The sequence below is a fragment of the Nipponia nippon genome, unplaced genomic scaffold (assembly GCF_047370975.1).
Source record: "Nipponia nippon isolate SJK-2023a ecotype South Korea unplaced genomic scaffold, ASM4737097v1 scaffold_6, whole genome shotgun sequence".
In the NCBI taxonomy this organism is placed as follows: Eukaryota; Metazoa; Chordata; class Aves; order Pelecaniformes; family Threskiornithidae; genus Nipponia; species Nipponia nippon.
Window position 1 is genome coordinate 31448223 of NW_028262380.1, and position 23729 is coordinate 31471951.

Below are 23729 nucleotides of genomic sequence, written 5' to 3' on the forward strand. Positions count from 1 at the left end.
GGTACGGGCCTTTCTGCCGGGGCGATCGCTTTTCGGCCAGGGCAAGTACGTCATTTCCGGGGTCAGCCGCTGCCGCGGCCGTTGCGGCAGGGGCGGTTGATAACACTTCGTTCCTCGCCCGAGCTGCGGCGGCGGGGAGCGGGGCCCGGAGCGGCCCCTGCCGGGCTCCCGGCGGGGCGAGCGGGGGCGGCCGGGGTCCGCTTCCCCCTCGGCTGGGTTTTGGAGGCGGCAGCGGGGAGTGAGGGCGACGGAAAGGGGAGCCGGCGCTGGGAGGGGGCAGCGGTAGCGCAGCACGGGCTGCGCGCCGGAGAGGGTGGTTTAACGTAAGACCCGAAATGATTTACTCCAGCTTCGGGGTGGCTTTATTAATGAAACCTTGGGTGCGTAGTGCTGGCCAGTGCAGTGAAGGGAGAGACAACGAGAAGACCAGTTTGTAACCGTTTTTAATATTACACATGGGAGAAGTTAGACATTAGCTTTCTACTGTTTTGTCACATTTTGTAAATTATAATTTGGCACAGTTGCACATTGGTAATACAGCAGAAATGGTTTCACAGTAAAACATTAAAGTAATACAAATAGGGACACCTAAAACCAGAGGAGTTTTCTCCCTCGACATACTCAGTACCTGGTAACCTGAAGCATAAATCCAGCTGTCAGAGAATAAATTGACACTTGAAAAGTATCTCTCCTTCAACTTAAGGTTTTGAAAAATATGTACTAAAGATTAGGCATGTAGTGTATCTAAAAATTACAGTGCTTACAGTAGCAGACCTTGTAATTTCACGTGTAACATGGAGGGAAAAAAGGCATTAGGACTCATTTCATGGAAATCAGAATTATGCCACCTAATGCTCAAATCACATGTAAGTAATTATCACCAGATTTCAAAAATACCGGTTTTCTTGAAAACATGTTAAAAGAGTATTAGCACAAGTTTCATTTTCAGTCTGTTCTATAGACAATTTCAGATAAATTGATAGACTTCTGCTTGCAACTCTGTTAAACTGTGCGCCTAAGCTTTTACTCAAGTAGAAAGGGCTTCTCACACGCATCTATAACCTAAGAGCTCGACTTATCCCTTCTTTTAAAACTGATAGCTTTTTTGAGAGCAGGAAAGAAGAAAGGTGAAAGATGTTAATGACAGTTTTTGTGTTTTCTCACACTCCTCCCTGGTTAACCTGGAAGAGTGACTCCACCCTGTTCTTTTTTTGCTCAGTTTACTGTCCCGGTGAACTGCTAGGGTTCTGTTAAAAAACCAAACAAACTTGCTGATTAGACAGAGGAGATTCACGTGCACCCCCCAATATGCAGATCTCGGCTGTGGTGAAGAACACACGGTAAGAGCCCAACGCTCACGAAAGTCTGGATTCTTCGATAGGCGTGACTCCAAGTAGGCTCCGACTCCACTGCACAAGGCACAGTCTTGACTTCATTCAGCGTATTTACATGCTTTCTTCACTCGGGACTTTTGTGATTGTCTATCAGGCACAATTGCTACAAATCCCATGTAAGAAAGCTCCCTTTTGAATTTAATCACCAGTGCTGTAATTCTCAACTATAGGGAAGATGATGGGGAAGGAAGAAGCTCTTAAACCTCTCTATTTTTTTTAACAGTGTCACAAACAATTATAAGGCCAAAATACACAATATTAAATAGAAAATCTAAAATTAAGTTGCTGGTATTCAGTGAAAAAAACTGAGGTATACAAAATATTTTTACAATTGTGCGTAAATTTGCAATAGTTTTCAGAAGGTGCTTTTCCATTTTCAGCTAGTGGTTCATTGTCCAAGTGATCTTCATGTATACAAGTAACTGTGTAATTGTGACCAATTAAAAAATACAGTGTATTCAATAGCTAATGGTTTTTCAGAACTCTTTTTTTTTTTCCTAAAACAATACATTTATTGTAACAGCAGTAATGTGGCAAAATACGACTACACCCAAAACAACTCATAATCTTCAGTTGATATATTGTATTTACTGTTAAGAATCAAAAGTGACTCTATTTTTCAGTTTAGTTTGGATGTTGACATATGAAAAGCACACTGAGCATTAGCTCAGACTTCAGAAATTGTCAGGACTTACCCTGGAGAAAACAATATGTAAAACAGAAAAAAAAAATGTCAGTGCCAAGTATTTTTTCTCCTTCCACTTCCTATTGGCAACTGACAGAAGCACATAAAGATAATGTCATTACACTGGACTTCAAAAAAAGAATTTTAACATTCTAGAACTAGAGAGCTTTTGGCTGAGCGTTTCCCTGAGTCTTCATTTTTTAAAATCATACGCTAGACATTATGTTCACAGAATCTGTTACAAAGGGCTTGATTAATAAAGGCTGTTTAGCTATCTATGCAAAAGTTAGGTGCTTCTATTCTTAAAAAGCCTAAGCAAGAACTGCTGAGGAAGCAATTTGATTCTTCAGAATCTGGTATTTTTCCTAAGGAGAAGAGCAAACTTCACATACTTTTTGCCTTAAGGCTTTGATAATTTGAAATGACACCACACAATTCATGATCTGTACTTTGTGAACAAGTCTAACAGGGATATCTGTCAGAGCAAGACCAAAATAAAAAACTCTGGGACCGCTACATAATTAAAAAAACTTTGGTTTTTATAATATTTTACGAGAAAATAGAAGGCACAACTGTGCATTAAAACTATATGATTTTGTACTTTAATCTGCTTACATTGCTTTCATCAGCACATTGGACTTTCTGCAAGTCTGTCCTGTAAAGATGTATTTTAGTAACAGTAATTGTAAAAAGATTTCCATATTACCTAAGTATAAGAAGACTATTAGCAAGAAGGCATCGTTGAAAAAGGTACATTCAACAAGAGATGAACTGGTGTCCATCCACTAAAAAATCACCATTCCAGCTCTACAGGATACTCTCCAGTGAGACATGCTGTGCAATGACCGATCTTTCCAACACGCGATTTCTGGTTTTTAAAGCTGTTCTCATTCTCTTGCCTTGCTTTGATGCTTTCTTGCACGGATGATACCAGCCCTTCCACAGAAAGATAGACAACACTGTCTGCTCCTAGAGGAAATAAAGAATTCACCAGTTAAAGCTGCAATGTTGTACCGAATGCAATGCTCTTCAGAAGTGAAGTCACATTATTGTATGGGGTGGATCACCTTACCTAAAGAGAATGGATATGAAAAATTATCAGGCCATAATAAGCCTTGCCCTTCTCAAATTCTTTGTGCAGGGAGCAGACTCACTGAAATCTAGACAGAAGGTTCTGAGTTGGGAACAAATATGTCACACACACTGCAAAAACAGAAACAAAATCCAGAGTGTGCATGAAGACTCCCTAAACCTCCTGTCGTTTCCCAGAGCTACCCTGTAGTTCGGGTCTGGAAGCAGACGTGTGCATGGCTGGTGCTTCCCAAATGGCGCACCTAGGACTGCAAACCCTTACTGGGACTTGGAGGAGGGGAAGGACCATCGTGTTAAAAAAAATTCAGTCTGCAGTTCATGCAAATGTTCTAGCAGTAGGAAAGTTTGATGGCCTTTTCACATCATTAGTTTTCTATGGTTTGCACTCATTATTTTGTGAATAATACTTTAAAATGAGATCCTACAAACTTGAAATATTTCAACATGCCTTCACAATAATTTTGGGGAAAAGAATTCACTGCAATATTAGACAGTAAGTATTGAACACAGGAAATCTGAGTTTACAGTTTCCTAACTGTAAACCCATCTATGTTCTTAAACCATTGCAGCACAATAGGCCATATATAGTAGATCTCCTCACTCACAGGCCTTCACATGACTTCTGTTGCAGATATCCTGATGCAGAGCACGTTATTTACCACATCACAAGCAACATAAGCTGTTGGTTCTTCTTTTGTTCTGCTGCAAACATGACTCATTCTAGAGATTTGAGAATGTATTTAACATTCTTTGATTAGTTTCAAATGTTGCTTCTTTCAAAGTGAAATATATAACGCAGTTAAAATCATTTACATAAATTTAAACTTGTAGAAAAATCAGTGGGTGTTTACAAATTCCGAACATATTTTTATGAATATCTCATGAAAGTGAAACTACGTTAGTTTTTCATTACAGGACAGATTTTCACCACATATTTTCTCCCTGGTGTTTTGGCCACAGTAGCTCCTTGTTGTAAAGACTTTCGCAGAAGGAGCTCTAAGTACTGGAAAGCTGTGTTGTCACACCTTATTTGTAACATGATTATGCAAGTATTCTAATGCCTTCCGTTGTTTGGAGAAATATAATTCTCTAACTGTGTTTAAAAAAAGAGTGTAACTAAACTGGTGTGATCCGTAGGGTACTCACAATGCAGAAATTTAGTGTATATCATGATTTTTTAGTCAGTTTTACCACTGTTGCCTTGATGTGTTGCCCTTTATTTTGATGTAGACAATAAAACACCTACAAGTAAAATCTCACTTGAAAAAAAAGATAAAAAGAAAAAGTAGCATTTACCTATATAGTTTGCAAGATCATGAAATTCAGGTCTGTTGGCAATGAGTTCTTCTTTAGTTGGAATGTTTATTCCCATGTAACAAGGAAATCTTATGGGAGGTGAAGCCACACGGATATGCACCTGAATAAAAATACAGTTTCAAAACAGACCGCCATGAAGTAAAGGTCAGCAGATCGTAACACAATAGCAAAGTCTCAGTTCTGCAAAATAATCATGAAGAGCAGAATACAGCACTACACAGAAGGCACGGAAGGGTTAAAAGTAAGATAAAGGTTTTTTTAGATGCCAACACAGCAGGAAAGAGAAAGACAGTTTTAGAATTTATTTTTACAGTGTTTCCTAATGTTATTAAAAGGTTCCATCCTGATTTTGCTTTTCTTCTATTGTGGTCAATCCTTGATGCACATGTTTCAGTTTACAAAGTCAAGTATTATACAGAACATTTTTTCTCAAGTGACACACTTGCATATTCTGTTTCAATTAAAAAGTCTTAATCAATTAAGAATTTTGTGCTCTGGTGACTTAAGGCACGTGCCTGTTTACTGCAGTACGTGATTGTACTTAAGGCAGTACCACAAGTCACACGTATGTCAGGAATACCACACCGATACTTGATTTTCTGATCTTAATTAATCTGTTTTCCATTCTCTCTTTATTTGTCAGATAGTGCTTTATAAATGGAGACCTGTTCCTCCCCTCCTAATGTCCCAAAAATCACAGTCATACAAAAGAAACTTCTCGACCTATCTTCACAATAAACATGCACTAGGCATTGTTTTTTTGCACATTCGCTCTTTTAAATAAGGAAACAATGTACAGTACAAATGAAGACAAACCCCTGTGCTTTACCCTCCCATCCATCTTCTGTTTACATCTGTATTGTATTGACTGAAAATGAACTTACCTCTTTGGCTCCTGATTCTCTCAGTAGTTTTATTATGGGTGAAATGGTATTGCCCCTCACAATTGAATCATCAATGATCACAACTCGCTTGCCTTTAAAATTATCAGACAGAACGCCAAACTTCTTTGCAACACCAAGTTGCCGTAACCTCATATTTGGCTGGATAAATGTTCTTCCTACATATCGGTTTTTACAGAGTACTTCAACATATGGTAGTCCGCACTGTAAAAGGGAGACAATTAAACAGAATTAATATCTATAAAACTGGTTATTCTCACTTACTGTTTTTTAAAGCAACCTTAGGACTTAGTATGACTTCACAGTAACCAAAGAACTTTGAAATACCTTAATATAGTGGAATAATGACAGAAAAAACAAGTGCAGATGACTCAACAGGAGTACCCGGCGTACGCAAGATATAAACCTTTATTGATACAAAACTCCAATGGCCCGTACCGTAATACCCCAGTACAAAATGAGGTATGTGTAAATACGCTTGCGAAAAAAAACGGCAAGTTAACATATACCTTTTGAGCATAACCAAGAGCTGCTGGGGTTGCAGACTCTGGAACAGTGCTGACCAGGTCTGCTTCCACGGGTGCTTCAATAGCAAGCTGCTGCCCGCATCTTCTCCTGACTGAATACACCATCTGACCTAAGAACGGCAAGAAGTGTTTTTCCTGGTATGCATAATTCAGATTTCCTCTCAGTTTGCTGTACAAATTTCTGTGGCAAGTTGTAGGCATAGAAGTCAGTGAGAAAAGCTCCAGAACTAATAAGCACTCACATAAAGTAATTTTTTATTTCCTTCCATAAAGTCATATTCTTACATTGACATTCATATCACTGCACAGAGAATTAAAATCCAGTTTGCCCTAATCGGGTAACTAAAGGTCCTGTGGATGTTACAAAATCTATTTACATGAGGAAACAAGTAGAAATTATGCCTGCCTGTCCACAATGTGCATATTCTATTTTTAGGTTGGTTTCTCCAGCAGACAAAGTTTGTGCAATCCTGCTGTCTGCCTCTGCCTGCTTATTAACTTTGAATCAGTTGTCAAAATTCACCCCGAATTTAGTAAGGGGATAAGAGGCCTCAAAAGCTTTTAAGGTCCTAAAAAATTTGCAACATGGGAGGGAACTGGAGGTATTGTGATGAGATGAGGCACAGCAAACGGTACAGCAGCAGTACTAAGGAATGTAAGAAGTGAGGATATTGAAGGGTAAGAAAGAGGATCATGAAAAAAAGGGATGTGGGGTGAAACTGGCTTTATAAAGGTGGGGAACTGTATAGGCTCAACAGATGGCATGGCCGTAGCAAGCAAAGAAAAGCTTGTTTGTTAGGTATGAGAGTGCTGGCTAATATCTTGTCCCTGAGACAATTTTTGAGAGCTTCTACTGAAACAATAATAAAAGCATTAGACTGAAAACCCCAAGTACTTAGATAATGCATAATTTACAAGTTGTATTAAAAGCATCTTCCTGAAATAACTCTTTCTTGTGAAAAAAATGCCAAGATAAGTTGTTTTGCAGATCCTCTTTCATAAGTCTAATTTTTAAAAAGTTTTCCAAGAATCAATGAAGTTCTTTTCTTAAGTCTCTCACCTTTAAGGGCTATTTCCTCTACCTTAATCACGTTTGTGGCTCTTTTCATCCCTTCCATAGGGCTGCGCAGGCAGCCTGAGGCCATATGCACAGCCAGGAACAGGAAGGTGATGTTACATGCTCCTCCTGATGAGTTTCATGTCCTCAAGAACCGTGCCAACCCGTTCTGTCCCAGCCCTGCTCTGCAAGCTCACATTCAGTGGTACCCTACTATGATCCCAGATCCTTTCCAGAGTCATTGTTCTCCAGGGTAACATCTCCCGCTATTTAGGGAGGAGCTTTGTACGTTACATCTTCTTACCTTCAAAAATACTGTCTGGTCTTGCAAAATAAACATATTCAAAGATGCAGAATGCTGACGGATCTCCTTCAGGTCTTGGCACAACATCCAGTGTCTGGACATCGTATCTGGATATTTTCACAATCTCTCCAGGAAGGACCTCACGGTAGTACCTTGAAAGAGAAATACATAGGATTTAGAAATGTCCTGAACCTGGATGATAGTTTTGAAATACAAACAAGATTCAAATGACAGGAAAAAGTCCTTTTGAATATCCTAACACAACAATTTGCTTCTATCTTAGGATTTGACCTGGAGTGTTTTAAGACCAACATGCTAAGACAACTGACCTTTACTAAAACAGTCTGAATTAATACCCAAAAGCAGTAAATTAATACTTAGTACCAGAGAATTATGGTATTCTTCCTATATGTGATACGTACAGTACTCAGTCTAGTACAGGCTTAATTGGGATTAAATGTATTTTAATAATTTAGTCCTGGATCAATACTAGAGGACTTTTCTACAAAAGCTAATAAACATTATAATGCAATATAAAAAACGTAATCAAGAATAAAGATGGTAGCCAGAAAAATCCTGCCCCACAAGCCAATATCTAGAGAAATATCTGTCTAGTAATGACAGGCAGCTACCCCCAAATGACATAAAGCTGACTGGAAATGTACATTCCAATTCTCATATCTGAAAAAATATGGAATAGTATTAGGTTTATTATGTTACAATGTTTAACCCTATTAAACATTTTTCTAGATCCTTCAGTGAGTCCTCTGGTGGCTATTCTAACAATTTCAATCTAAATCTATCCCACAATATTGAAATATTCTGGAGATATAAATCAGAGGTAAGCAAATCTGTGATTATTCGCTGGTCAGATACTAGCATTAGCAGGCAGCAGCACCGCCTACAGCAGAAGTTTAGGTAAAATTGCTTTTTTAAAAACCCACAGGCTTCAGCTGATGGTCCTACACGGTAAGCTTCTCTTAGAAGATTTTGAAGAAGTTTCAGAAAACAGTTGTTCTTATCCATATATAGAATAAATTGTCTCAAGAAAGCCCCTGTTACCAACAGCTAATAGTTCCTATAGAGACAGGGTACAAGTTACAGCAGGAGAACACAGAACACCACACCTACAGTAAAACACTGCAGAATGGAATACAAGACCTCTAAAGTGCAGTCACGTTGCTTCCTGATTTTGCTTTACAGTTCTTTTTATTCAGTAGTTGTGTTCTTAATGCAATTTTTCACAGTTTTTTGTTTGAAGAGGATCCAACTTATTAGTCTAGTCCCCAAATGCACGTTGTTATAATACCTGATTAGGAAATTAAATATTCTTCCTCATAATCTTTCTTACTTTAATTATGTTCTAGTTCACAATTGCCTTCCACTCCAAACTTCTAAAGATCAATTTGCAGTCTCCCAAAGAGCCTCTTACCCTTCTCTTTTTGTCCAGAGAAAGTACCACACCTTTCTTTTCAGAGTATCTTAGCTAGAGAGGTAATGTGAATGTCATCTCACGTTTTGGCTCTGATGGGTGTTTGCACGCATGGAAATAGTTTCAGGTGCCCATCATTTTTTTCAAACAAGGAGACTAGCTCATCAGACAGCATATGCTACAGCTCAGGTTAGTCCAGCCTGTGAGCTACCAGTGTAACCTTTCTGCAGTTGAAGAATTGTTTTGTAATACAACAATTCTGCTGCAAATGACAACAAACTAATCCTTGATGTCTTTCATGTTGATACAGATGACGATATTTGGCAATTTGAGGTTTAATTTTTAATCACTGCCTGAAGAGAGCTTTCAGATAAAGTGAGAATCAGGGCACTTACTCTGCACCGATAGACAAAAAGCTACAGGATTCAGAAGAGACTACCCATCCTTCTGTTTCACTGTTATCTTTTCCTGAAATGAAAGACTTCAGTTAGAGTCCACAATTCTTGTTACCATTACCCCCCCACAATTGCATTTCTGCTGCAGTATCTGGCTTGCTATGGTTTAGGTTGCCAAGTGCACAATTAAAGACTGTTGTAATTTCTAACTAAAAGGTATAGCATTCCAACATTTCTGTAATATTATTTAAAAAAAACCCCAACAACGTAAACATCATAAACCTGTTCTAGGCAGAAGCGGAAGTAACAGCATCATATTCAGAGTTCATGAAGAGAGACAATTCAGGTAACGATCAGGTAATAGCTCTGCACTATTTCAAACTTTTCCAATTCTAGTTCAGTGACTTTAGATATACATAATTACTTCATTCACACAAGAAACTCTTTACTTTTCCTGTGCTAAATGTGTTGATAGGTAGATCCTTTTGATTACAATGGATGCTGGATTGAACTCCAATAAAGAGAGTTTTCAGAGACAGGCAGAGGAAAGATTGAATTGTGTAACATAGGGTAGGAATGTCTGTATGCTTTAAAAAAATCTTGATAAATTTTTTTTGTGGTTAAAATTACCATGTTTTGTGAAGATATGGAAGCATTTACTACTTTGCCTTGAATTATTTTATTTTTATACAAATGAACAGAATTTAATCTCACTTCATGGAAAATGTTGATTTGCAGGCTAAACAGGAACACAAAGAATTTTTCCCATAAATTGATTGTATAGTGTTCCATTACCATACTACATGTGACTGGGAGTGCTTGGAATTTACAAATACACTGTGAGTAATCCAGCACTTTTCAGCTACCTTACTACAGGAGAAAGGAAGAAACCAGACTTGTTTCTGGACTGGCCATAGTCCTGAGCAACTGGCTCTAGGCGGCCCTGCTTGAGCAGGGGATTTGGACCAGATGACCTCCAGAGGTCCCTTCCAACCTCAGCCATTCTGTGATTCTCTTCATCCCTGCTTTCCTGTTTAGCTGATGAGACATTAACTAAATTTTCACAAATATTCTATCACAGTTGGGCTGCCTAATTCTGACACTGTCATCAGGTGACTAGGATTTCCTTTTCCTGGGAATAAAAGAGATGTTTGCAGACTTCCTACAAATTATTTTTTCCTTACCAACATTTTTTTTGTTTTGAATTTTCAAAACTGACTTTTGCATCACATATTCCTACTTACACCTCAGTAAATGTAGCTTTAATTACTTATATCAGTGATCTCAGGCACAAACTATATATATATATATATATATATATGTATATGTATATGAATATATATGTATGGTTTACCTTTTCCATTCATGTCCCCTACTGGAATAAGGCGACCAATGCAGAGTGGGCGATTCCCATATGGATCACGTACTGCATAGATTATGTCTTTATGCATAATTAGCAATGAATATGAAGTTGGAGTTTCATTCATTAAATTTTTTATTCTGAAATGAGACATAGGTGAACATAATCGTGTGTCACACAAACAGCTGTGTGCATTTACAGCTGCATATTATGCTGAGATTAGGTTGCTGTTCTTGATTCCGAAACCCATCCTCCTCACCTTGCTACCCAGTCAGCTGTATCGTCATTTTCTAGAGGAGGTGTGAAAGCCAGCAGCTGGGTGATCAGTTCACTGTCAGAACTGGTCGACAGTCCTACACCGTGCCGCATAAGCTTTTAAGACACAAAACAAAAGTGTTACTAACATTAAAAAAAAATCCACATAACACTGCTCAGATTTTAATCTAACACCACCTTTGTGCAATGAGCAAATGTTTTAAAACATCAGCGCTTCCGGTGATCAGATCACAACAACATCAAATTTCTTCCAACAAACCAAATACGTAAAAAGAGCTGGTACAATCATCTATGCCTGGGACTACATTTCTCCCTTTGCATCTCATTCCTTTGCTCCACATGCAACCAAAATTAATACCACCAATATTCAGGGCATAAATTCATGTTTGGGCCATTTAATCAGCTTTGTGCTTCTGCTTGCTCTGGGAAGAGAGGTAAAATATAAAAGGGAAAATATGAAATTACCTATAGCAGATACAGAAAGAGATATCAAGGCAGAATGGTGATTTGGGCACAAAACAACAAGAACAAAAAAAGAGGTGTGAAGGGAAGCAGAGTGGGATTAAAAAACTGAAATCCCACAACTTAAAGTTTGCTAGACCTGGTCAGTCAAATTGTTTGGTCTTGGCGTATTTATGCTTCTAAGGGAGAAGAGAATCTGCAATGTATCTAGCCAACTATTACAACCCATTCAACACTGTATGCATTACAATTCCTAATTTTTATCTTTAGAAATCATTTTACATCTCATGTAACTCTGATTCTCCACTCTCCATCTCCAGTTCCTCACCACTGTTTTTTTCTTCCATCCATTCATACACTTGTGGCCCTGATTAAAGACGGGCGAGGTTCCTTTGGGCATGCCATACATTTGCCTCGCTTCAATGCAAGAGTATGTCCTTTCACTTTGGGATGGAACATATCATAAAGAGATTTCACAATGAAACATCTGCTAAATTTTAATTTGGTTCTTTCTTTAACACATACCCTTCTAGCCAAACACACTATAAAATTTGGCATTTGTTGGTTTATGTCCCGACAGTGTTCATGATTAATTTTGCAAGCAAGAAAAACAAATAAAGACAATATTCCAAACCAGACATTTCATATTACAATGCATAAGCATATGATTTGCTCCTTCTATTAGCCACCACAAAGGAGCAGATATTCAAGCCAAGCTACCTTTTGTTATGGCTGAGTTAGTTTTCTCACTTGATCAATAGGGATGTGACTACCAGTCTAGAGGACTGGTGAATTATCCTCTGTGACAGTTACAAATGTCTCCCCTCCCTAGCATTTTTCTTCCCCCAAAATGATTTATTTTGATTATGGGACTCTTTCACTACGCCAAGCAGTTTGGTATTAAGGAAAAGTCATAGCAAGCTTATTGCTCATTGCTGCCTCATACTCAGAAAGAAACGATGCCAGAGCCTCCCAAAGGAGATACTAACCTTCCTCCTGAGTCGTACAGCGTTTGTTAGCTCCCCATTGTGTGCCACAGCAATCTTCCCATGAAGAGTCTCTACGACAAAAGGCTGGCAGTTCTGCAGCTCAGAAATTCCCGAGGTGGAGTACCTCGTGTGCCCAATACCGAGGTTTGAAACGTACAGCTTCTTCAGGCTGTCTGCATTGAAGACGTGATTTATAAGACCCATTCCCTTTGGGAGAAAAAGGAAAAAAAAGTTTTGTTTGGTTTTGTTTTCTTGGCAACTTCCACATTTCTCCTTGTGTTTGTTTTTGGTACAGCGTTAATGCAAGCAACTTTAAGAGAATGGCAAATAACCTGAAAGACATGGGAAAGAAAGACGCTGAGTAGGTGTGTCAGTGATATATCAGATCCCATTATTCCTGTTCTTAAATAAAGTGATATGCATTTTTGTGCTGAGGATTTTCATGGAACAATCTATTCCCTGACTAAAAATACATCTTCTGAAAAACACTACCAAACTGTTGTGTTGTTTAAAAACACCAGAAAAAAAAGACTGCCAGAAGACAGGCAAAGAAGAAAGAAGTTGCGAGAAGGAAATTCTATGTAGAGATACCTTTTACGAGTTAGCAGTATATTGGATTTACTTTTATACTGGGTCCATGATAATGTTTATTAGATTCCACTGTCATTCTTGCCCATGTCAGAAGCAAAGCTTTTTTCAAGAGGTTTTATTTTTTACTTAAAACAAACTTATATATAAGTATATATATAACATATAGCCAGGTTGCCTTCTATCTAAAGCAGAAATGCATCCAAACTTTTTAGTCAGCTGTCAGGAGCTTCTTTTGGCAACAAGCACTATGTGCAGACAATTTAGCAGCAAGAATAGTCTGAAAAAAGTGCACAGAGAGTAGAAATTAAGACTGGATTCCAGGCCCTCCTGCAAACTCCTGCTTCTGCTGCTGCCTGTGGAAAATGTTTACATCCTTCTATGTTCGGTTTCCCTATCACACGTGGTAATTGTGATCTAAACGATAGCACACATGATAACACTCCTCTAGAACCTTCAAAGATACACAGGAGAGGTCTGAAACTGTGAATAGTCCATAACCTGTGCTGTAGGTACAACAACAAGAGAGTGGGATGGGACAGGAAGGATGGAAATTGGTTGGACTGTTTCCAGAACTCAACCAAAAGAGCTTAAAGAAAGCTCAGCTTTAGGGCATTTTCTGCTGGGACTGCTATAGAGTCAGAATACCAAGAGGCTGTGGTTGCACATGTGGTTTTAGGATACTTACTATCACGTTAAAAAGTTACTGCCTTAAGCTGTCAAACTGGTATAAGTTTGCTTTAATTGTTCAGCAAACTTTGCCAGATCAATTATCATCTGTTGTCTCACAGATGACAGAAAAGGTGGTCTAGAGTCTCTGTCATGTGCTCATATATGTACAGAAATGCAACCATGCAGTCTTATTTTACTTAGGCCAACTTTATCCTAACAGGAGATCTGGCAGTTCACAGGTCCAGTATTAATGGATGTGGCCATGTTAAGCATTGCAATAGCTTAAGCAAGCAATGTTGCTTTAAACCAGATTTGGTTACACAAGCACATAATCTTTTAATTGCAGTTTGAAATATTCCTCTGATTTAGATTACGCTGGAGTGGGATGGCAAATGTGAATTACACCAGTATAAAAAGTTCCCAGTGAAGACAATCCTAGGTCTGTATTATACAAGGCCTGGTACATGCCAGAACATGATAATGGCCTGAAGAATAGCTACTTTAATATATTTTTCTGCATATCCAAGTGTGAAACAATCAGACAAAGTCTTTCTCCTATTGACATTGCTATGTCCATACAAGAGATCTAAGTTTTTCCACATCCTGAGCCAACAGAGCTACAATGTTTTGTTATACAAATCTAGCTGAAGGGCTTTGACAGACAAATCTGGACAAGTCTTTCTGGGAGAGTTTAAAACAAAGGATTAATAGCCTTTGTGAAGGGCTATTAAGCCGTGGTCAAAGGCTGGTAACAATCAGAAGCGAACACATACCCATGCCTTAGGTGTTCCAGTGTGTACTGTTAATATATGCATTGCCTTAAACCCTTGACAAAGGTGAGTTTGCATGGAAGCATTGGGTAGTAAATCAATGCAGTGAGAAGCAGGCACCTTTTCCATCCTGTTGTCTCTGCTATGAAGAAGACTCAGCTGGAATTTGGAGGACAAATGGATATGGTAGCATCTTAGCTGCTGACATTTTTATGGACTAGTTTACAAGTCAGAGTCCTAAATATATTTTCACCAGTGTAACAGACCCAAATGTTTGTTACATTAGCACCACTTCCAGGATTAAACAAGTCATATAAATTGTACTCTACAGGCTCTTTATTACACTGTGGTTATTACAGATTTTAAAAGTGCTGTAGCTGAGAAACATATTTCAAGGATAAAGGAAACCATCACATGCTCTGCAGCTCTTAAAATATCAAAGCTGATATGATGAGATAGTCAAATTCTTAGCATGACAGCTAAGTATTGCAGCTCAGTAACATGGAAACACTACAAATTATGGTATCACCTGCTGTGAGTTCATTCTGAGCAGCTCTTTTTACTACGGGCTATATACCGCAGCCCACTTTAAAGGAAGCTGGAGTTCCTGTAAACCTTAAGGAAAGCTGAAACCCAAGCAGGAGCAGGAATGAAGAACAGATAACACGGTGCTGAAGTTGAGAAAAGCCGCACTTATAAAAGTGTGTGTGCATGTGTGTGTGTGAATCAGGCTGTAAGTAACAGATAGAAGGGGGGAAATGCCTGAAGAGGCAACAAACATGATGCTTGATGAGACGAGATTTTGCATGAGGCATTGAGTAGTCATGCATAGATACACATGCTGCTGCAGCAAAGCAGTTCTTACTCTCGGACTCATGTGAACAGCTTAATCAATCTTCCTCAAAGACATCTGAACATGGAGACAAACTGCTTTCTGACTGCGGTCAGAGAACACACATCAAGAATTGCCCCATGGTTATTTTGCTGATGTACTTTTATTTCCTGCTCTTCCTTCTTTCCTTCCTTCCTGCTGTACTTTATTTCTCTGCTCTACCAGGATGGAACGGGCTGATGATTATTTTTTTCCTGATCACTATTCAATACAGAATGAGCAGAAATATCCCCAGAGCATGCAGGTACTCTCCTGGCATAATACTTTTTGAGGCTATGGCCATTTTATGTCTTTTAACATCCCCTGGGATTCTCTCAGCTCGAGAAAGACTGCGTGACCTTCTCAGGCCTCCATTCAATCTTTTATTCTGTTTATTTTTACCTATGGGTAAAGTAGCTGCCGCTTCCTCAGTGAGCGCCACTAAGGCAAGAATTAGTCATCCATTTGCTTGTGCATAGCCTGTATCTGTCTTTTCTCTTGATCTCAAGTTGCATCGGTGCTCCAGAGTTAACACCTCAGGTGTGGGGTGACTTCGGTAAGTAGTTTCTGTGCTATCGATAGCCAGATCTGGATACTTCTGTGTGTCTGCCACTGTGTGCATGGATACACCCAGCAGGATAATGTTGGCATATTTGTTTTAAACATGCACTTAAGACAGAAATCGCACAAATAACAGAATTAGATACTATCACTGACAAAACCAAAACAGTCCATCAAAACATGTTACTTTCCCTCTAATTATTCCGTTTCCCAGCTGAAACAAACTTTCATGCATCTCAGTTAGGCATCTACAAAACATTCATTTACATTTTACCTTGTGCACTTTGAATGCCTGGGATGACTCTCCATCACTTGTCACAATTCCAGCACTCTCCTGGCCCCTATGGACAAAATATAATTAACACAAAGCACTGAAGTGCTTAGAATGAAATGCTTTAACATACAATGGATTGGTGGTTTTTCTTCTGTTCTTTACAACATGAAATTTTAATGCAAGATTATTTGTTGTTTTATTTTACAGGCTTGTAATCAAAACTGGTTTCTCGCCCATGTTATGCTTTATTTCAAAACAGTCACATAAGGTTTGTGCCTAAGCCCGCTGAATTCAGTGGGAATCTTTCCACTAATGAGCACTGGCTCAGACTCTTACTGCAGTCCTATTTCAGTGTGGGCATAAAATAACGGCAGATGCTTAATCTGAAAAGCCACTTTGCAGTGATGGTCTAGGCTCTAGTAGTAGGCTGCATAGCACTACTATTATTTCTGCTTCGGTTTGGGGAGGGGTGCATTGTCTCTTTCACTGATCACCTATGCAGAAGCTTTTGCATTCTTCCACTGAAGCAGTCAAGCCAGCATTTACACCTCTAAAACGTACATGGACCCTCCGATATAAGTGTTTGAGCATATAAAACTAATATCGGGCATCACAGCTTCTGAACTCAGGCAAAACAAGTCTGATGTACAGCGTCACTGCAAATGGAAATACTTCTCTTACAGCAGATCAACCTCAGGCTGGCAGTTGTGCTTTGTTGAGCAGAAGAGCTGTATCAGCTGAAATGACAGAGTTTTCCCTGGCCTGCTCCCTGCTCTCCCCAGCCGTGCCTCCACGCTCGCTCCCCCAGGGGGGCATGCCCAGCACACGGGCAGGTTCCCTGATGCTGCCCTGCCAGAGGCCCACAGAATACTGCACAGCTGCCCAGGGTTTATAATTCAGTCCTTATCCATTGAAAAGGTATGTTTTGCAGACCGGATTTTTTGCGAGTACCAGTACAGGCTGCTCGATCCTCCTTTAAAAGGCTTCCTGGAATAAGGCAGAGTGTTGCCTCCAACAAAACTGCTGCCATATACCCACCGTGCCTGTAACACTCATAGGGACATTGGTGGACTGGTAAGCTCCCATCCACTCTCATGTATCATAATGACTGAAAAGCAAAGATGTTTTTCTTAAAAAAGGAAACACTTAGAATATTTTTAGAATATTAGAAGAAGACGCTATTTGCACGTTAGACTGGTTTAACTCAACTGAAGTCACTGGAATTATTTCATATAAGCAACAATAAAATTGGGCACAAAAAGCTACAGAATGGGTGCTAATCTACAACTGACCATGCTCATTACAAATTTTCTCCAATTCCTAAAATCCCTTTATTGGTCACTAGCCCCAGTTGTGTGTAAAGCAAAATTTTAAAGAACATTTGCTTACAGAAAACCAAACCAAACAAACCTCACGCGTATCTGAACGAATTTACCCTGTTATTGACGCAGATGATGCTCAAGAGATCAGAGATAAGGGTATTCTTAAACGCATTTATTTTAACTCAGGAAGATGTCCCATCTACAAACACAAAGACTGGTAGTAAAACCTGAGGGCTGATATACTGCGGGTTCGGGAACTTTAAATCCAAATGCTAATATTACAGGCAGTTTCCATTTAAATACTGACACTGTCCCTTTAAACATCCACAAAGTCAATAGCCAGAAAGAGCGAAGCAAACATCCTGAAGGAAAGGCCTTTCCAGTCGTTGGATTACATCTTTTAGGTGGTGCTAACGAAAGAAAAGGAAGCTCGATTTTGTTACCAGAAAGCTTACACAATTTTACCAATTTGGTGAGATTTTTAAGTATGCAAGCTTTTTGTTAAAACACCGCTAATAACCGATGAATACCGGAGTTAAAAATGTGTATATACGGCCATCGATTCAAGAAGAAACACGACAAGCACACGTGGAGCGGGGCGATGCTCTGGCACCCGCCCTGCCCGCTCGCCGCCGGCGGGAAGGCTCGGCCCCAGGGCGGGCAGCAGCCGCCGCGCCCCCGCCGCCTGCGCCCCAGCCGAGGGCGGCCACAGCAGCGGGCTCTGCGCCCTGCGGGGGTGGGTGTGTGTGTGTGGGGGGGGGGTGTGTGTGTGTGCGTGCCTTTTATTTTTTAAAGGAACAAGATAGCGCGACTCTCCTTTTCCTTTTTCCTCTCTCGTCACCCCGCGGGGCTCGTACCGAGGCCCCCTCTCCCAGGGGTTCAACACCCCCCCCCCCCCCCCGGCACCGCTCCCGCCCCAGCTGCTTTATTCGCCTGCCTGGAATACCGAGCCTGCTTATTTGGCAGTTTCTCAAGTTACTCCCCTCAGGCAGCTTGAGCCAGTAAAACTAGATCCTTTCATCTCGGCGGAGCTTACTGACAACCAGCCGTCTGGTTTCCTAGGAAACAAAATCTTGGCTAGAAATAGTGAATCATTTCCAGGTCACTTTCAACATGGAGAGTGGAGCAGGGAAGCATTGGACTGAGGAGGAGGTTAAAGCCTTGTTAAGCGTCTGGTCAGAAAAAAATATCAGAAAGCAACTCCACGGCACCCTGAGGAATAAAGGAATATTTATCTACATTGCTAAAAGGTTGCAGGAGTTAGGAGTTTGCAGGGACTGGAAACAGTGCCGTGCAAAGTATAAAAATCTGAAGTATGAATACAGAACCGTTAAATATGCCCACAACTCTGGGGATGTCACTAAAACCATGAAGTTTTTCCATGATCTGGATGCCATATTGCGATATGAACCTGTCACACAATTAGCAGCAGAAGAAAACGGCAGGTGTTCTGCGACTGAGGCGCAGCTCAACACAAGCCCCACAACAGAGAGCACGCAAGGTAAAAAACTGTTTTTGCTTCTATTTTTCTCTCTTTGCTTAAACACCAAAGGGAACCAAACCGAAGCCTGAGTTTGCTGGAGCCAAAGCGGAGGCTGCGCGGCCCCAGCAGCGCTGTTAGAACTGACTTGATGCACTCCTCGCGCAGGGGAATAAAATGTTAGCACCCACCAGTGTCGAAGTCTGTAAATACAGCATAATTCTAGCAAAATTATGCTAACTGCTTGTATTGCAGCCTCGGTGAGTGCTCGCTGGTGTCAAGGCTCCTGCGCTGGGTTGAAACGTTAAATTAAGAAAAGCTGTTTTCTTTTCCTTTGACGTTCATTTGCAGTACTTTGGAAGCAGGTTTTGTGGATGTAAACTTAAAGGAAGATAAAAGTAAAGGTTGAAACTGTCATGATTTTTTAAAAATGGTTATTTGTGATACAAGTGAAACTTAGGACTTTTATTCTTATTTCTCTGTAACTGAAAATTTAGGGATGATGACTAAAGGTAAATTAAATTATTTTGTAAGCAATTCAACTTAAATATTTGAGAAACAGAGGGATGTTTAATAACTTCTCATTAAAAATTGTAATGTAGTGAGGAAAGTAAAAATCATCATGTTTATCAGACTACTTTGAGGCAAACCAAATGAATACAACTGCTTTTATTCTGAAGGGGTTTTTACCAAATTATTTGCATCTCTTGTTTTATTCAACCCTCTCTGCATATGCATTTAAGCTGTGCTTAACATTTCATTGGGGTCAATCTGCTATTTGACATCACTCAAATCTCCTTGTCACATCCTAAATGTCACTGAAGCATAAGCCCCAATAATAGCTATAAGTACTAAAATAAGATGGCTAAAAAGAGAAATACAAATCTTAGCCGTTTGTTCCCACATTATGTGGCATTTTACATTAATTGTAAATTTTTTTTTTTTTTTTGAGAAAACGAAAAACTCAACATTAGTATCAGGGGAGATTGCCAAACGCACAGAAAGGAGCCAGACACCTAGCTTGCCCTTGTACCCTTCCACACTTCCCTCTACAATGCTGTTTTACAGGTCTGAGGAAAAGAAATTGCCATTTTTCTTGTCATTGTTTACCTTAACGAAAAGCTTGACCTTAATTTGTCACCACTAGCAGAAAGCCTCTAATCTGTCAAAGTCACTTTAAATTAAAATGGCAATTTTAGAATATTTTAACATGTGCTCTCTGCACTGTGTATTGCAATCCATTTTTATTTTTCAACTTGCAGAACTGAGGCTAATACAAGCTGTTACATGTCTTAGGACTACACGAAATTAAGATAGTGTCCTTCATCTGAGGATCTGCCCTTAGATTACCCTCTGTGTTTTGATGTAGTTTGCACCGTTAATCCTAATTCTCATCTGCCTTAGACCTCTAGCAAGTTTAAATCAGAAAAGGTTAATTTCAGTTGTGAATCCCAAACTAGAATATAAAAAAAAAAAATCACCTCTGGGTGAGACACACCTCATTTTGAAGCATTAGGACAGTCTGGTTTTAAAGGTGATATAATTAAATGTATCTTCTAGATGCACAAGCATTCCTGTTACTCCCTTAAAGAAAAAAACAAAAAAAGTTTTATGGATAAACGGAAATTAAATGCAACTAACTGTAATAATGCAACACTAATGGCAAGAATTTAAATGCAAAGATTCCCACAACAACCATAATTCAGCCGCAAAGAAAACATACTAAGATAGAAACGTGTCCTGCAGCTACGCAGAATGCATACATCCATAGCAAGGGGCAGAGGGAACAGCTGGGAGAACACCAACTTTCTTCATTGAAGAATACAAGTCAAGCAAGTACGGCCGTACTAGAGGCCCAGCCCTTTCCCGACTGCAGTCGGAGTTGCAGTCTCTGGTCCGGGGAAGCTGCCCAGCTCAGCACTCTGAAGGGCACTTGTAAGGCTAAAATGGCATCTGCGGCTCTGCAGCTGATGCTCACAAGTTCTTTGGTGGGGGCAGATCTGACGGTGTCGCTCCCACAGAAGGAAAGGCAGGCGAAGGCCACCCCGGCCCCAGCCCTGGCAGTGAACCTGGCCGGTGCCCCCCGGCCCGCGGGAGGACGGGGACTGCTCTCCTGTGGGCAGCATCCTCCGTACTGGCGAGCAGAGCCAAGCACCGCTGCCTCCCTGCGGGCCCCCCGCCCGGGCTTCTCCCTTTCAGCCACAGGGTGTTACAGGAGAGGAGGGGAACATGGGTGAGAAGCCTCACTGTGACAGAGCTGGAGGAACCAAGGATATCTAGGCTTGTGACTTGGGTAGCAGGAACAAAATGCTATCAACAAACTCAAACCTGTGCCAAATAATACTGTCTGCCGTGCATGCCTTACTTTATTTTAAGAACCTAGTAGCTATACTGATTTGTTTTGTTTAAAAAGCATGACAAGGGACAGGGCATGCTCCCAAAGAAATTACTGTATTTTTACCGTTCTGCTTAGCCTCAGTCCAAATATTCATATCCATCCTTAATGTAAAACTACAAAGTGTGTCTTTGTGTTTGATTTGCTTGATTATCTTGGCTACTGGAAGATTGCTGGGGAGGGGGAGAAAGGGGAAGGAAGGAAAAAAGAGAGGACTTTTATGGGACTGAATGGTATTTCTATAGTGTTTCCCTGAGTTTTTTCTTCATATCTTGCAAAATCAGTTTTCTTTCGAAAGTGTAATTAAATAAATTAATACTGAAAATCACAATCAAATCTAAGAGAGAGGTTGTCTCAGGACAAACTTGGTAGCAACACACACACCAGTTCCCAGCTGGTTCATGGAAAGACAACACTTTTTGCATAAGCACATACAGCAATGCAAGCCAGAGATGTTCATGTTGTCCTCCCAAAATACATGTTTTCAGAGGCAAACACAGAGTTGTAGCTTAAATAATCATTAAAAAAAGATACAACTCAATATGTTCATTTCTTTTAAAACCTAGTTTGCGTATTATCCCAGTAATCAACAACCAAGAAAATCCATGTAGGGCGATGGCGCACTACGAAAAATGGTATCATTCATTACAGTTCAAACGAATGACCTTCCCGTTTTGTCAGCCAGTTTTGATTGTTTCAAGTTAAATCAAGTATTAATAAATCGAGTACATGATTTACAAAAGTAAAGCTCACCTAGTAATTCATGTTAAGTTATTTATGCTCTTCTATATTTCTCTCTTTTAAATCTTGTTTAGATATTAACGCCCTGGCCACTTTCCTTGCCTTTCACTTTACCACAGAAAATGCAGAGAAATTATCAAGTCTAAGCAGAAATGCATCAGCAATGACAATATCATCATATGTACAAAACTCAGACAGCTACTAGAAATGCAAAAAGATCCTTCAGAAATGCCGACTTGAAAATGCCACTCACAGATATTTTTCCGTGTCTGGACTTTAACATTAAACATGTCATTGACAAGTATTTTATATACATTGGGTTTTTAATAAGTGTGCAATACTCTTACTGAGTAACTTTTTTTCTCAGCAGATGCTTTTTTTTCCCCCCCATCAAATATTGTAACATCTTTTTGTGTTAACTGTTCTGATTTACTTAAAATAATAAATTGTTTCTTTTTAATATTACAATGTAATTAAACTTGCTCATCCTAGTAACCATGACACACTCAGCAGCCTTCCAAGAGAGAATTTATTTCCCCTTTCCATAGCTCGCTTTGCAGCTCTTAAGCAGATAGAACACCAGTCCTGGCGCTGGAGGTGGAGGCATGAGCACACCTTTCCCTCCGTCAGCCCGGCCGCAGCGGGTAGCAGCTCTTGCCAGAGAAGCAAGGTGGACAGCTGGGAGCACTCGGAGATCAGGCCACTGCATCTGAGTCATTCTGAGCCTTGCTGCAAGTCAGGAGGATTAGGATAATGTTTTCAAATGAATCCAAACACAGATTTCAGTTTCACCTACGTCAGGGATACCAGGTTGCATCCTAACCACACCTCGTTACTGTTCCTCGTGACGAACTACTGCGGTACCTTTGGACAGGTAGCTTTGATCTGTGTGACCGGCCTGCCTGGAGTGACAGTAGCTCACTCCCCGTACGGTCAACCAACATTTCAAACCTCCTGTCAACGTGGTATGTTGAATACAGCGTATTACCACAGAACAACTTAAAAGTCTGTCCTCTGAAAATTAAGCTGATTCAGAACCTGACTTACATGTGCTGCTTTCCAAACTTACACAGCAATTGCTATAATACTGCTTTTTAAACAAATGTAGGAATGCTATACTGTAAAAAGCTTGACTGAATCCTGTTGGCTACAAATACGTCTGTTCCCTACTCACAATATTTTCCCGCTTTCTCTGCGCCACTGATGAATTCCGTAGATTTCCAGGGCTCTTTGCAGAACACTCTTGTTTTCTTCATACTCTGCTCTAAATATTCCTCTTGGAATTTCTTTTTTTGTTATATAAATCGATTTGTGGTTATCTGAATCCATGTACAAAGTCCACTTTTATTTGTATGATGTCTCTTATTTTCATTATCTACTTTCAAACTATACTTTTAATGTGCTGTCCACCCCAAATACTGAGAGTCAGAAAAGCATGCAAGTCACTAGAATCAAGTTGGTTTCTACAAGAATTTTCAAATACATTTCGAACAGGCTTCATATGCAAGATATAAAATAATTTAATTTGCCTCCTATAACTCATGTCCCCTTATGGGGACAGGCCAAATGAATTTTAAATTGAAATACAAATTAAGTGTGGAGATTACAATGTTAATAATCTTCTCATTGTGTATGGACATTTTCACTTAAACTAATTTAAGCTAATTTAGTCCATACCTATTTTTCATCTAAAAACTTTTTCCTTCCCAGGTGAAATATCAGTTTCTTTAGAAGATGATGAGGATGCTCCAGGAGATCCACTACTTTTTATGTCACATATCAGACCAGTTCAACTAGGTATAGTATGATGGTGCAGAGAGATCAAAAACTAAAAAGGAGCATGGCTGTCAGAGCACTTTCTGA

General features: G+C 39.8%; 2 protein-coding genes across 5 annotated transcripts in view; one reads left to right on the forward strand and one right to left on the reverse strand.

Annotated features, from left to right (window-relative positions):
• Window positions 1-340: 340 nt before the first annotated feature.
• Window positions 341-23729, reverse strand: part of PPAT (phosphoribosyl pyrophosphate amidotransferase) — a 49843-nt gene continuing 26454 nt past the window's right edge. Inside the window, exons 2-11 of one of the 2 annotated variants that reach the window (XM_087735758.1) lie at window positions 15929-15995; window positions 12193-12399; window positions 10725-10837; window positions 10460-10605; window positions 9106-9178; window positions 7279-7430; window positions 5900-6027; window positions 5373-5594; window positions 4468-4588; window positions 341-3048 (exon numbers count right to left, since the gene is read on the reverse strand). In XM_087735758.1, coding sequence (XP_087591884.1) covers window positions 2873-3048; window positions 4468-4588; window positions 5373-5594; window positions 5900-6027; window positions 7279-7430; window positions 9106-9178; window positions 10460-10605; window positions 10725-10837; window positions 12193-12399; window positions 15929-15995 — 1405 coding nt within the window. In that variant the 3' untranslated portion in view covers window positions 341-2872. Of the gene's footprint in view, window positions 3049-4467; window positions 4589-5372; window positions 5595-5899; window positions 6028-7278; window positions 7431-9105; window positions 9179-10459; window positions 10606-10724; window positions 10838-12192; window positions 12400-15495; window positions 15570-15928; window positions 15996-23729 lie in introns of those variants that run through there. The other variant, XM_087735759.1, reaches the window with a different exon arrangement.
• PAICS (phosphoribosylaminoimidazole carboxylase and phosphoribosylaminoimidazolesuccinocarboxamide synthase) overlaps window positions 18329-23729 on the forward strand; it is a 42076-nt gene continuing 36675 nt past the window's right edge. For 2 of the 3 annotated variants that reach the window (XM_087735745.1, XM_087735746.1), the window contains exon 1: window positions 18329-18751. In XM_087735745.1, the coding sequence (XP_087591871.1) occupies window positions 18364-18751 (388 nt within the window). In that variant the 5' untranslated portion in view covers window positions 18329-18363. Of the gene's footprint in view, window positions 18752-23576; window positions 23664-23729 lie in introns of all 3 variants that reach the window. The other variant, XM_087735744.1, reaches the window with a different exon arrangement.